The sequence below is a fragment of the Ciona intestinalis genome, chromosome 7, assembly GCF_000224145.3.
Source record: "Ciona intestinalis chromosome 7, KH, whole genome shotgun sequence".
NCBI classification, from domain to species: Eukaryota; Metazoa; Chordata; class Ascidiacea; order Phlebobranchia; family Cionidae; genus Ciona; species Ciona intestinalis.
The window spans coordinates 3,340,322-3,354,360 of record NC_020172.2 but is presented as its reverse complement, the minus strand read 5'-3'; the positions used below and the strand labels follow the sequence as shown (position 1 = coordinate 3,354,360).

At 34.7% G+C, this 14,039-nt stretch overlaps 2 protein-coding genes and 2 non-coding genes across 4 annotated transcripts in view; all 4 read left to right on the top strand.

Moving 5' to 3' along the window:
- The first annotated feature begins 64 nt into the window (after positions 1–64).
- Positions 65–3,171, top strand: LOC100177675 (WSC domain-containing protein 1-like). The gene is made up of 2 exons (XM_002120926.5): positions 65–382; positions 1,044–3,171. Exons 1-2 carry the CDS (start codon positions 301–303, stop codon positions 2,417–2,419), a joined length of 1,458 nt encoding a protein of 485 aa, XP_002120962.3. The 5' UTR covers positions 65–300; the 3' UTR covers positions 2,420–3,171.
- LOC100180022 (structural maintenance of chromosomes protein 4) overlaps positions 2,451–14,039 on the top strand; it is a 23,850-nt gene continuing 12,261 nt past the window's right edge. The window contains 10 exon segments of the mRNA XM_026835111.1: positions 2,451–3,328; positions 3,928–4,124; positions 5,399–5,590; positions 8,313–8,489; positions 9,988–10,093; positions 11,530–11,716; positions 12,301–12,441; positions 12,772–12,922; positions 13,181–13,345; positions 13,491–13,492. Coding sequence (XP_026690912.1) covers positions 3,223–3,328; positions 3,928–4,124; positions 5,399–5,590; positions 8,313–8,489; positions 9,988–10,093; positions 11,530–11,716; positions 12,301–12,441; positions 12,772–12,922; positions 13,181–13,345; positions 13,491–13,492 — 1,424 coding nt within the window. The 5' untranslated portion in view covers positions 2,451–3,222.
- mir15 (microRNA 15) lies at positions 8,861–8,913 on the top strand. The gene has a single exon (NR_034326.1). It is a non-coding gene; the product is annotated as a microRNA 15 (primary transcript).
- mir4059 (microRNA 4059) lies at positions 9,219–9,270 on the top strand. The gene has a single exon (NR_034452.1). It is a non-coding gene; the product is annotated as a microRNA 4059 (primary transcript).

The following is a 14,039-nucleotide window of genomic DNA, read 5'->3' as shown; positions in this document are numbered from 1 at the left end:
ATGTAATCTGTTGCAGCGACGTTTCTGTTTTTGCAGTAAAATATAATGGTAAGTGCATAGACTGGCGTACGTAGAAGTTATAATTTCGTATGTACAGACCTTAAAACAAAATCTATTAGTTCAGCTACGTTATTTAAGCAATACAATGCAGATTTAGGAAACCAAGAATTGTTGCAATGCGTTTTGGTAGCAATATTTTAAAGCTGTTTGTTACTTATAAAGTAGGACTTCCAATCTAAACTTGCTTCTTATTTCCACAGTGTTAATATTTGTTTTTGTAATGTGTTAATACTGTTAATTATGTCTTTAATCAAACGAAAGGTGCTATCTGTTTTGTTTTTAACATTATTGTGTCTTGTATTTATGGTGGACCTTAATTTATATACATGGGACTATACAAAGAAGACGGAAAAATTTTTCCGCTAGAGGCGGTAATTATTTAAATTAAAAAATACGAAAAAACGAACAAAACAGCACTACAAAGTGTTAATAAGTGTAAAACAAATTAATTAAATAATAAAAATACCTTTCCAAATACATAAAACACAAGTAAGAACATATTTCCCACATTAGGTCGGTTATATACGATCTTTCGTTGCGTTTACTTTCGTCGAGTCTGTGGTGTAGCGGTTTGCGTGCGGTCGTACACTCTCTTTGTTTCATTTTTACCGGGTTCGAGTCCCGCACAGTGGAATACTTTTTTATCTTTTTTTTTTCAAGTTTTTTTTTGTTTGACGAGTTTGGGGTTAGGAGTTGGGGGTTAGGAGTTAGGGGTAAGGGGTTAGGGGTAAGGGGTTAGGGGTTAGGGGTTAGGGGTTAGAGGTTAGAGGTTAGAGGTTAGAGGTTAGGGGTTAGAGGTTAGGAGTTAGGGGTTAGAGGTTAGAGGTTAGGGGCTAGTGTTAGGGGTTAGAGGTTAGGGGTTTATATCTTATGTGTATAAACCGTGAAACTAACTGCTCCCCATAAAATAGAGAAACGAATTTGTCATCGCCTCCTAGCGGAAAATTTTTTCCGTCTTCTCTGTATAGCTCCATGTAATTTATATGCAGTGCAATACAGTGTTACATTTAATGCTTATCTTCCTAAAAAACACTTAAATTTACACGATTTTGATTTAATTAACATAAGATCTGTCCCAGATACTGATTTGGCATTCAACCCAGAATTTGCAAATATCAGTTGCAAATATGAAAGTATTGGTTGCTTTAATAGCACAGCATTTAGCGTATTAGAAATGCCTGTAAAAACATTTTCTGCTCGATCTGTATGGAAATGTGTGTTTATGTGTTCTCAAATTGAGCATATGTATGCTGTATTTAACGGAGTTTCCAGCTGTATATGCGGTCATGAAATACGGCATGATCTAATCTTTAATTCCGATACCAGTTTTTTAAGTAATTGTAGTAGAAATGATACATCAGCATACAAATTGACGAATAAGTGTCGATCTATTAATTTTTCCCATGTTGAATTAAATACTTTAAAATATTCGCCTTCGAGTAGTACTAAACATCTGCCCAAACTTCAATTATTTTCAATGCAATGTATGTTATACTGTGAACAAAATCAGTCTATGTACTCTGTGGTCAATTCTACAGCTTTAAAATGCTTCTGTGCCGATTCAATTTATTTATCTAATGGATTTAGAGCAAGAAATAGACTTCAAAATATTGCAAATTTAATTCGGACTAATGTACAAAACCCTGTGTGCTCTAAGAAACACTTTTTACACTCACAAAATAAAACCGATTTGACGGGTCTCATCAGTTTTCCTGGCTCTGGAAATACTTGGATAAGACATTTGCTGGAGCAGGCAACTGGTTTATATACCGGTAGCATTTATTCGGATGAGCACTTATACAGAAAAGGCTTTCTTGGAGAAATTGAGAAGTGGCAATTGAAAAAATGTGCAATAATAAAATCACATAAAGAAACGCTCCAGTTTTCGTCTCATTTCGACAAACTAATTCTCGTCATTCGTAACCCCTTTGATGCAATCCTTTCCGAATTTAACAGATGTTTAAGTGACAGTCATACTGGTTTTGCTAACCAGTCCAGCTTTACCGGGAAAAAATGGCCCAAGTTTGTTCCTTACAAGATGCAAAAATGGATAAGAATTATAAAAGTTCACCTTGAGGCTAGAAAAGAAACCACCGTCGTTTTCTATGAAAATCTGGTACAAAATCCGATCCCAGAACTAAGGCGTGTGGTAAAGTTCACTGGTTTACATATTCCAAATCTTGAAGCTAGGCTAATTTGCACACAGGAAAACCTCAATGGTGCATTTCAAAGGCCAAAAAGAAAGCAGAACCCATACTCTAATTGGATGGTTACTTTAATAAATGATGGTATTACTGAAGTGAGAAAAGTGTTGAAAGAATTTGGCTATGACTGCCCAGAGTATGAACGCTATGTGTAATGTAGTTATTTTTACATTTCGTATTTGAAGCAAAACTAAACATGTAGTATAGTGGGAGAAGATGGGACATCTTTTTATTCTATTTTCTCGTCCCATTTGGTAGTAAACAAAGAACATTCACAGAATTATAAAACCGTATTCTCACGGTCCCCATACACTGTTGTTAATTGTTTAAAACACGATCATGTTACGGATATTACATACTAAAGGTGTCCCATCTTTCCCACCCTACAATATGATATAAACAATTAACATTTCTTATCATGTTTTTATACATTTTTTAATTAAAAGCCTTGATCTTTTTAGTTTTTACATAAGCGTTATTTAGTAACATTTCATATATTGGTGCATTATTACATGTTATTTACATAGTATTTGTGCAATTGTAAAGTAAACATATGTGTTGCAATATTTACAATATACCTTTTTTCATTAAAAGTCACTGATGTGTCATTCTAAGTCGTATCTACACATCTTGCTTTGTTTACCTTTTGTACTTAAGTCGAACAGACAAAAAACTTGATTTGTGCAGTTTTAAAATGAACATGTAATATGTATTGCAATATTTACATATTTATATAATATATTATATGTATAATATACCCCCTTTTATTAAAAGTCACTTCTGTGTTATTTCATTTTCAAGTCATATATGCACAGCTTGCTTTGTTAACTTAAGTCAAACAGTTGAAATACCTAGTTTTTGCAATAAAGTCAGCATATGTATTTACATTCATGTTACTGTAATGCAGAAAATTGACAATGTCAGCATAGAATTACTTTTGTTTTTTGCTACTTAAACAATGAATACTGAACAAAATTCTGCAAATACTACAAACAATAATGATGAACCTAACCAGGCAGAAACTGCTGAACCTGCACAAGAAAACAGTAAGGATACAATTGAATGTATATAATATATATATTTATATATTTTGTTTTTACTTGATATTAATTAAAAGATAGTACATAAGAGAGTCATATAGATAGTACTGTGGGGTAAGATGGGACATATTTAGCACATATTATCAAATAACAACAGTCTTTGGAAGTGGTGAGAATACGGTTTTATAATTTTTTGAATGTTCTTTGTTTACTACCAAATAGTACATAAAATAGAATGAAAAAATGTCTTTATTTGTCTCTTCGATTATGATAACGAAGATTTGGAAATATTTAAAACGAAAAGACAGGATATAAGGATAAAACAACAGTTGTTACAGGCTTACAGTTAAACACATATTTACATTTAATTGGAAGAAAAGAAGCACGGTCGCTACTCGCCATAGTGGCTATACCATGTTATGATGTTACATGCAATTTGCCCACCCAAACAAGCAGAATAAAATTAGAAAGTAATGCACTACGCACACGATAGTCGATAAAGTTTCCTATATTTGAAGCTATGAATGTAACTGCATTGGAACAATGTCCATTCAGACTTGGTTACAAAATTTAAAAATGGCGCCTGTGACTAAGATTTCTAAAACCTCTCTTTTATTTAACAGTGGAGGTTGAAGAGTCTGCTCCTCCTGAAGAAAATAAGGATGAGCAGTTGGATCTCCCGGAGGGGATCACCGTAGGTCCTCCACCTCATGTGTTCGGACAGTTTGGGAGCGGAGACCCTCGCTTGATCATAACCCACATTGTTAATTACAACTTTAAGTCGTATGCAGGCAAGAGGGTACTTGGTCCTTTTCACAAGGTATGTGATATAATCATTTGATCATAGGCACCAATCTTTGCTACATTTCCTGGACTTGATTTTTCTCGGTTAGACTTCCGTAGCGCCAAATCTTAGCTGTATTTCTTTACACAAGTTTAACTCTATGAGCACCAGCCACCAGGTCAGGGTCAGATTCGCGGAATTTATTTTAGGCAATACACTTGGTTTTTTTCATGTGTAAGGGGCAGAAATGGTTTGACGTGCATTTTTAAAACAAAATAATATGGTTGTTTTTAACTTGTTTACTTATTAATGCAGTGTAATAAATTATAGGATATAATAACCAGAATTCCAGAGTAATACAGGTTTTGTAGATGTTTTTAATCATTAATTTTTAATCCCCAATGTTTCAAGTTGGGGTAATAGAGCAAAACAACTTTGGCCAAAATCGTGCTTTCCAAAAATGAGACATCCCTTATAAGCTGTTTCCTGTTTACCCTGGTAGAACATGAATAAGAATATTGCAATTTAAAATTAAGCACAATAAAAAAAATTGCAATATCATATTCAACTTTTCTATTCGTCATCAAAATAGTTCTTTTTTCAGAATAGTTTTTTTTTTATTAAAAGTTAATGAATTTGACTTATACAAGTCTTACATATTACAAAGTAAACTTCATTTCAAACCGAGTAAGTTTCCATTAATAATTACCTTTTAAACAAATAGATATTTCTGATTAAGCAGTTGACCCATAGCATTTAAATCAATTGCTGTTTAATTAGTTATTGATATCAGGATTTCTTCTCATAATTTTGGGATATAAATAAACTTAAAGTTGTTTAAAACAGAGCTAAAGTAGTAACTTGCTAATTAAATGTGTACAATATAAATACATCTAATCTAAATTGAAACATGATTAAAAATAAACAAGTCATTTATAAACAATATTTTAATTTAACAATTTTAAACAATTATTATTATTTGATATTATTTCTGGTTCCTAAATAGTATGACATTCAAAAGTATTCATAAAATGACGCTATTTCTGTCGTTATGTATTCTTAATACTTATGCGTGTTGTTTATGTGTTACCAATTTCTAATTTTTAGCTAACAAGTTGTTACACTCTGGGTGTAGGGGTAATGGGTCAGCTGTGACCTAAATCACAGGGTTAGGGGCCAACTCTGACCTAATTCTTAGGGGTAATAGCAAACTCTGACCTGAATTTCAAGGCTCCATGGCATACTGTAGATTGTAAAACCTCACCCACATAAAATATAATCAAAAACCATTTACCTACTTTTTACCACAGAGCTTCACAGCCATCATTGGACCAAACGGAAGTGGAAAATCGAACGTAATAGATTCCATGCTTTTCGTTTTCGGTTACCGGGCCAACAAGATTCGATCCAAAAAACTATCTGTCCTCATACATGACAGCGAGAATCATAAAGAAGCAACTTCTTGTACAGTGGAAGTTCATTTTGAGAAGATTGTTGACGTGGTAAGTAAAAAACCTCCAATGTTGAGTAAGGTGGGGGAAGATGGGACACCTTTTCATTCTATTTTCTTGTTTCATTCGATAGTAAACAAAGCAAATTCAAAAGATTATAAAACCGTCACCTTATGACTTTCATTGACTGTAATAACAACAGTATATAGGTGTCGTGAGGATATGGATCTATAATTCATTAATATATGTTCTTTTGTTTACTACCAAATTAAACGACAAAATAGAATAAAAAGGTGTCCAATCTTCTTTATACATTAGATTACAGTGTTATGTACTGCTTTGTATGACGTTATATACAAACTTTGTTAATTAACAGCCCATGTGTAATTTATAATTTAATTATAAGTGACGCACCTGCTGGGTAAATAGAAAAGTTCATTAGAATACTGTTGATATCAAAGGTCATAGATGTATTTGGAAAAGTCATATGAGTCTGTAATTAAGATTGTGTAAATATATATTTTAATACACTAAATAAACATTTTACAATCAAAAATGAAAAAAGATGGAATATCAAATCAGCACATAATATTTATTTAAATAAATGTGCCTGTTTTCTTTGTATTTATTAAAATTAACTGAAAACCACAGTTTTACCTGAAAAGTGAAAAGACTAGTCTTAACTTGGTATAGTAGGGTGGGCGAAGATGGGACACCTTTAGCACATCATATCCAAATATTCGGATCATGTTTTTAACAATTAACAACGGCCTATGCAACGATCTAAACACATTCAAATAATTCTTTGAATGTTCGTTTATTAGTATTACTAAATGGGCGAGAGTATAGAACGAAACGATGTCCCATCTTTTCCCACCATACTATATATTTTACCACACACTACAATGCGGTGACTAAAACGTAACGGTTACAAGTGCTGCTGGTATAATTACCAGTTCGAAATTGTCGGCTTTATGAGCTGTTTTGTCGCGAGATTGTTACAGCTACCATTGTGGGCGTATGTGTCCGTAGGCAAGACACTTAAGGGCAATTGTTTCAACCCAGTGGCCACTAATGGGCTGTCCAATTTATCAGCCAGCTGTAAAACAAAAATAAAAAAAATATTTACGCACAAAGTAACATACTTGATAAACCGTAAGCTGGCACGCGGTGTATAAAACAAAACACCCGTGTTTAACGACTGTCGTTTTCCGGTCACGCGAGCATAAATTACATTCATTCATATATCAACATCAACAATTTAATCCGTCGCCCGGCGAGAGGGCTGTTCTTGCCCGAACGCGGTTAGCGTTTAGCCCAGCAATGTCGATTCGTGCCCCGGCTTGCGTAACTCACATTGCTATTTCTTATTTGAAGTACGCGGAAAAGTAAATAGCCCAGGCTAGGGGACGCCGGAGCGCGGTCTATCGACGCCATACAGTACCTTGCAGTTTAAGGAACCGACCGCGAGCATGAGGTGTTAGTAAAACGAAAGCTAGCTCCACGTCGCGCCAATTACAGTCAAGGGCAAGTAATGTGAAATGAACAAAGTCGCGCCGGGTAAAGCGTGTAAAAATAGTCGATGTAAAAATAGTTTCTTTCTTTAATTTTCTCCGCTGTCAGGTCACTCCTGCCGAGGTTATGTTTCGACTGAGGGCGTCATATCATCACGCGCCCGACATAGGTCGAATAGCAAGGTGCGCACATTGTTCTCCATGATTAGAATGTCATATTCGCCGAGTGAGCGTTCGACAGATTCTTTGTAACTTCATCATAGCAACCGGAGCCGCAGTGTTTCCAGCTAAAAAAATCCCGCTCGTGCTTTCCGCTGTTTAACGGCCACATCTACTGCGTATTGGCGGTGAAATACTTTGTACTTTACTGCGTTCAACGCTTTTAAAAATACTAGCATTATTCGAATTTTATGACGCATTTTCGAGCCTCGCTTTTCCAGTCGCGCATCACTCGAGCCGGAGCTCCGCGCATCAAAAGCAAATGAATCGGTATAAGTCTGTTGTTACGGCCGCTCAGGTTTCGACATGTACTGTTTGGCAAGGGAGCTTTATTATTGTACGAAACGCGTCCTATCACCGGGCAAGTCCGGGCTCCTCGGGGCTGCTCTTTCTTTAGGGCGCGCGCCGCCCTCTCCGAGTTCCATTCTCGTTTATTGCAATAATATCAGGTGTTGGTGCACGGACGCCGAGTACAATTGCTTCTTAACAATCCACAATGACAGCGCGAAGGTTAAACTCCTGTTATATGGTTCCGGCATCGCTTCAGGAACTCGATTCTTAGCTTTCGCCAGGGCAGAAGCATCTCAGAACAGAGTTACCTACCCTTTACGTTATACGGGTGCTTTGCCATGCAAGCCAGTGTAGGTAGCGCGTAGGTCGCCGCTTGGAACAACGGCAGTTTATATTTACCTTGTGACAGTGCAATGTTTGCTTATAACGTTGATTGTCTGCGCTTCCCATGACGCAGTGGAAACAGGATTACATATAAACCTGTGTGCAACGGCAAAACACCTGTAGCCGCAGCTTTATTATTTTAGAACTGTTTTTTTTTTTATGGACCTATTTGTGAATTTGAAAGTGTCAGGCTTTTGTGGATTTTAATTCAGTTCATCAAGTCAGATTCGTAACCTATCCAGTTAGATTCGTAAATATTATTTCCCGACATTCTATGCCTTTTGTATTTTTAATACCATCTCCACAATTATTCCCTTATGTAGTTTCGCCATGTATAGTAGTTTAAGGGGCATATTTCCGTATAGGATGAATCTGGTTACTGCTCAGTGCCGAACAGCGGGTTCTCCGTTTCCAGGACTGCCAGGAAGGACAACACGTCCCAATACTTCATCAACGATCGACGTGTTATGTTTAAGGAAGTGGCAACACTGCTACAGGACAGTGGAATCGACCTTAACCATAACCGGTTCCTTATTCTTCAGGTGGGAAATTTTAACTTTATAACTTATGTAAATAAAACTTACGCCTTATGCTTACACAGTGTTACAACACCTGTACGATTTCTCAGAATTTAATGCGGTTCGTTTTTTAAACTTCACTAGCCTTTCGCGTATGACACTTTTTTCTGCTTTAAAAATTTGCTAGTAAATAACATTATAACAGCAGTATTGTAGTATAATGCCACTCAAATAAGTAAATACCTTTTATAAACATGTTACTTTTCCCGTGAGCTCAACGTATTTTTTTAATTAGTTTTACCCTATCGTCCGTTATAGCTATAGTGTTTCCCTATATCGTAAGATATAGTTTTAAAGTATCTGTGTTAGCAATTCTACTTATCCACGTATCGTAGTAGCAGCACACAAAACTATCATTTTCTAATTTGCTGGTTTCTGTGAGCTGCTTCACTGTTACAGTGATTTATCATCAAAAACAACTTATCTATATTTATATATTAACTATATATATATATATTGACAATTTACAATTCCACAGCCGCTATTGTTAAAATTTAGGTATGGCATTTATTTCTTTATGTATAGCGTTGGTAAAAATATGCCATTGAAAAAATAACTTCAACCGGTACGAGCCGGTACAAACCGGTATTTACAATGTTCAATTCATCCAGTTATTCAAAGCAATGCCAGGGTATGAGTTACAACAATATCTATAATAACAGACATATTTAAATACTACTTGCGATGCGGGTTTAGCAGCAAAGACAGTATTGGAATATTTGCTTCAATGCTGCACTTGCTGCTCTACCTGTATGGTAACTTACACCCTTTTCTATAAATATGCTAATTCAGCAATATATTCTTTTTATTTTGGGCGATGCATCTCAGCGTGACACGCCATTGGACCTGAGATTTAGGCTAGAGTTACCCATTGCCCATGTTCTCGTACTTTTAAACATAATATACTTTTTAAGAACTAATATTGTGATATAATTACTAAGATATATATGTTACACGTTTGGTTTGTCTGCAATGCGCCAAAATTAGCAAATAGCAAAACTACTAGATACGGTTTTCTAAACCGTATCTAGTATCTACGTATCTATAGGAAATAATATTAAAGCGCACCTAAAACTGTCGTAAAATTATTATGTATTTAGGTAAAGCTATATAGACTTTACATATATTATTATTTAAAGTTAAACGCCATATTTATTAATATGCAATGCTAAAACGCAAAATTCTTATTTTTTTACCGTTTCGAAATGTCTTTTAACCGCTAAAATGTAGCATATATTAGTATGAAATCAGAATGCTAAAGCGTCACGTTTATTATTACCGTTTTAAACGTTACATATACTACTGTGGGGGAAATTGGTACACATTTAGCTCATTCTATCCAAATATCCTGATCGTGTTTTAAAGAAGAAAGAACATAGAATGAAAAGGTGTCCTATCTTCCCCTACCCTACTATATATTTGATTAGACCAGGTTTAAATAACGTATTTAAATACCACCTAGGGTGAAGTGGAACAGATAGCCATGATGACACCTAAAGCGTTAACTGCACACGGTGACGGTATGCTGGAATATTTGGAAGATATTATTGGCTCATCTAGATATAAAGGTACGACTAAATGCATGGAGTAAATAACTCTATTGTAATTTTTTACATATTGCGTATGTTACTATACCCGTAATTTGTAGGCTGCAAAATTATAACTTAAATATTAATATTAAAGCACAAATAAAACGTTGTTTTTAGAATGATTTAAAAAAGTGCAGTAAACTTAATTTTTAAGGTAATTAGCAGACCTGGAAAATAGCATTTTGTATTACGGGGTGATGAATTTAATGTTAGAGTGCATTAACGTAAAACCGGCAACAAAAAAAACTAATTTAAAAAACTGAATTATTTATCATTTTTTTGTATTTTGCAAAACTCAAAAATATTTGTTTTGTATACGATTTAGTGTTGCTTTGTAGTTGCTCGTTTTTGCGATTACATGATTTTACATTTTAATTAAACAGTAAATGGCCGTGAAAGGTTAATAAATAATCGGTACAACAGTTACTGCTACCTTTATTACACACTACACAGTCAGTCGTTTGCATCCTCTGCTTTACGAATAAACGACACGTATTTCGCCTCACCTGACTGTCGTTTATTGCGTCATAATTGAACTGTATGGAGAATGGGCAGGTGTTCAAAACGGCGTAACGTGTCGCCAGTCTAGGTCTGTAAATCATATACGTTTAAATTGGCTGAATTTTTTTCGCCCATTTTGACCGGTTGTAGAACCGACGCTTGCCCAACTTTTGTTCAATGTTTCGCTTCGTTATATTATGTATATAGCTTGAATAAACAGTCGCTTCGCGTAAGCACAACATAGTTACCTTTGTCGAGCGCAACTCTTCTTTATGATGTCATCGCAGGCATTATACACGTCATACATGACGAGTTTTTCAGTTTGGATATACTATACGGTGAGGTGGGGAAAGATGGGACACCTTTTTTCTATTGTTTCGTCCTATTTGGTAGTAAACAAAGAACATTCGAAGAATTATAAAAACGTATTCTTACGACTTCCAATAGACCGTTGTTAATTGTTTAATAAGCCGGATATTTGAATAATAATTAAGTGCTAAAGGTGTCCCGGCTTACCCCGCCCTACTATATATCCTTTCTTATTCCTTCCTGGAAGTTATATGTGGCCCGAATACAGCCGTTTTTAAATGGGCATACCAACAAATATTAAAAGTTTGTTTACTGATACACATACATACGCTCCAGTGTTCTTTTCACGCGAATTTTTATAGCCTTTTCGTAGTTTGAAACTTTTGTGGTACCTTTAGGTCAGTTTTTGAGCATCTATCCATATACACATTTTCGTTTTATTCATTTGTATGGCCCACAAAAATCAAGTCTAACCAAATTTTCAATAAAAGATATATATTTCGCCCAAATGGCATCGTCAGCTTATTTATTTACAATCTTACTAAGTTACTACATATAGTGTTTTTATAACATACTTCTAAGCTTATTCGTATTTTACCCTGCAGAGGCAATTGAACAACTGCATAAAGAGATAGAAGTTCTAGACGAGGAACGAAAGGACAAATTATCCCGTGTTAAAGTGGTTGAAAAGGACAAAGATCAACTCGAACCGATTCGAAACGAGGCGCTGGATTTTCTGAGAAAGAAAAACGAACGGACCGGGCTTGAAAACATGCAGATACAGTGTTACATGTAAGTTTATAAAATGTTATGTCAGTTTAGTAGTAACAGCGGTATAGCTAAGGTTTTAATTTTATAGTTATGTGTCGTTTACTCTTAAGCTTTAGCACGTAATATCTAAATATCCTGATCGTGTTTTTAACATTTAACAACGGTCTATGGAAGTTGTGAAAATACAGTTTTATAATTATTTGAATGTTATTTGTTTACTACCAAATGGGATGGGAAAATAGAATGAAAAGTATCCCAGCTTCTCCAACCCTACTATATGTCAGTCGTAGTTCCAACAAACCGCACTTCGTATTATAATACCAGTGGTTACTGTTGGGTTTTAGTACCCTGGGTCGACTGTGTGTCAGGGTAATAATAGGTCAACTTTTGCCGAAATCCCAAGTCCAAAAGCGTGCCACGCTGCAGGACCTTAACCACGAACGGAATACAAAAATACCCGAAAAAGTATTTTTATTAATATAATAAAAATCAAATATGTATTAGTATTTTTCTGGCATAACTGCAATATTTTACCCAATACCTATATTGTATACTAAGATATATTTTCCAGGAATAATTTGGCTTACCTACTATTACAATTCCAGGAATAATTTGTCAAGAGAAAACGAACACAGCAAAGCAAAAATCGATGAAATTTTGGCGAAAGTTTCCGAATTTGAAGAAGGGTTTAGAAGCGTTAAAGAGGAAAAGAAAGAAAAAGCAAAAGAATGCGCCAAAGCTGCGAAGTGAGTTAGATTGTTACGTTTTGAAGTCAATATACTTTGTATTATGAGTTTATAAACGTTAAACCGCCTTGTAAGGTAAATATATGTACGGTACAAAATGGTTTTTAGGTAAATTAAAAATATAACTTTATTTACAATAAAACTGTCTTTGTGCATAGAAATTCGAAACTAGGTCATTTTTCTATTCTTTGTTTACTACCAAATGGGACGAGCAAATAGAATAAAAAGATATTTCGTCTTCCCCACCCTACTATATATATATGCTTAAGATTTTACATTTTCTCGTTTATAATTAACCTTTGCAATACTATGTCGTATTTTGTTCCACAGGGCAAAAGAAAGGGTTGCCGCCACGCTCGTGGAAAAACGGGACGAAATGAGAGCCTTGGAAAAAAGAAACGTAAAAGTTTTCGAAGACCGTAAGCATAGGAAAGGGAAGATAAAGGAACTTACTAAGAAATTGGAAAAAGAAAAGAAAAAAGTACGTGTCGGCGTTTACATGGTTTTTGTATACAGCTGTATAATATATAGGCTTGAATCGAATTACATTGAAAAATGTCGTTAACGTTTTATTTTCGTTACGCTTACAAAAACGTTTGGTGATCCCCGCGTCTTCGTTACGATTTTTACGTCATTGTCACGCTTTTTACGTCAACGTGACGTATATTCTATAAAAGTGAGTTCAAAAAAACATTTTTTTAATTTTTTTCATAATTTTTTATTCGTCTCTCTTTCTTAGATCTCAGATCTTGAAACTCTTCCCGAAAAGCACGAAAACGAGATCCTGGAGCTCACGGAGGAGAGGGAGGAGCTTGAGAAGAGGAAGAGAGAGATTGAGGAGTCACTTAAAGAGGCGATGCATGATCTGAAAGAAGAAACTCAGCAACTGCAAGATCAGAAAGAGGTGAATTAAACCTTTTAATAAAAAAAAATCATTTATTTGATATGTTCGTATTTTTTATTATGTAGTACTGTGGGGTAAGATGGATAGTGTTAGCACATACTCAATATCCCATATTTCCTAAACTATTACTAACGCATTTTTACAGTCGTAAAAATAAAGTATATAACTATAACTTGGACGTTTTAATAAAAAGTTTTATTTTTTCCGATATAGTCATATTTTATATATTCGGCCGTGTAGATTGATGTAGTACTGTGGGGTAAGATGGATACTGTTAGCCCATAATATCCCATATTTCCGTGAGTATACTGTATATAAATCTAACTATTTTGTTTGCTGATTGTTTATTGTTTAGTATTAGTTTGTGTACTGTTATAACTTAATTTAACGAGAATCGTCAATTTTTATAACTAAACTAGTGCTAAAAAAATACACAGTTACATTCTAAACTATTTTTAATTTTCGGGTCGATTTTCGGGGGAAAAAAACATAGTTAGTAGTTACACTTGATGTATTCTGTTATACTGATAAAATTACGAGAATCGCTTACTAACAGTATAACTAGTTATTGGATCGAGAACGCCGTTGCTCGATGTATTTTTAATTTTCGGGTTCGATTTTCGCAGAAAAAAACTTTAGTTAAACTTAAAAACAAACTTAAAAAAACTACATAAAAAACTTTAGTATACATACA

Bases quoted from the DNA above. Each gene is read 5' to 3' on its own strand.
- LOC100177675 (XM_002120926.5), top strand. From the start codon at position 301: ATGTCTTTAATCAAACGAAAGGTGCTATCTGTTTTGTTTTTAACATTA. The intron at 383-1,043 runs ATACATGGGACT...CATGTAATTTAT, and splicing joins TATGGTGGACCTTAATTTAT to ATGCAGTGCAATACAGTGTT.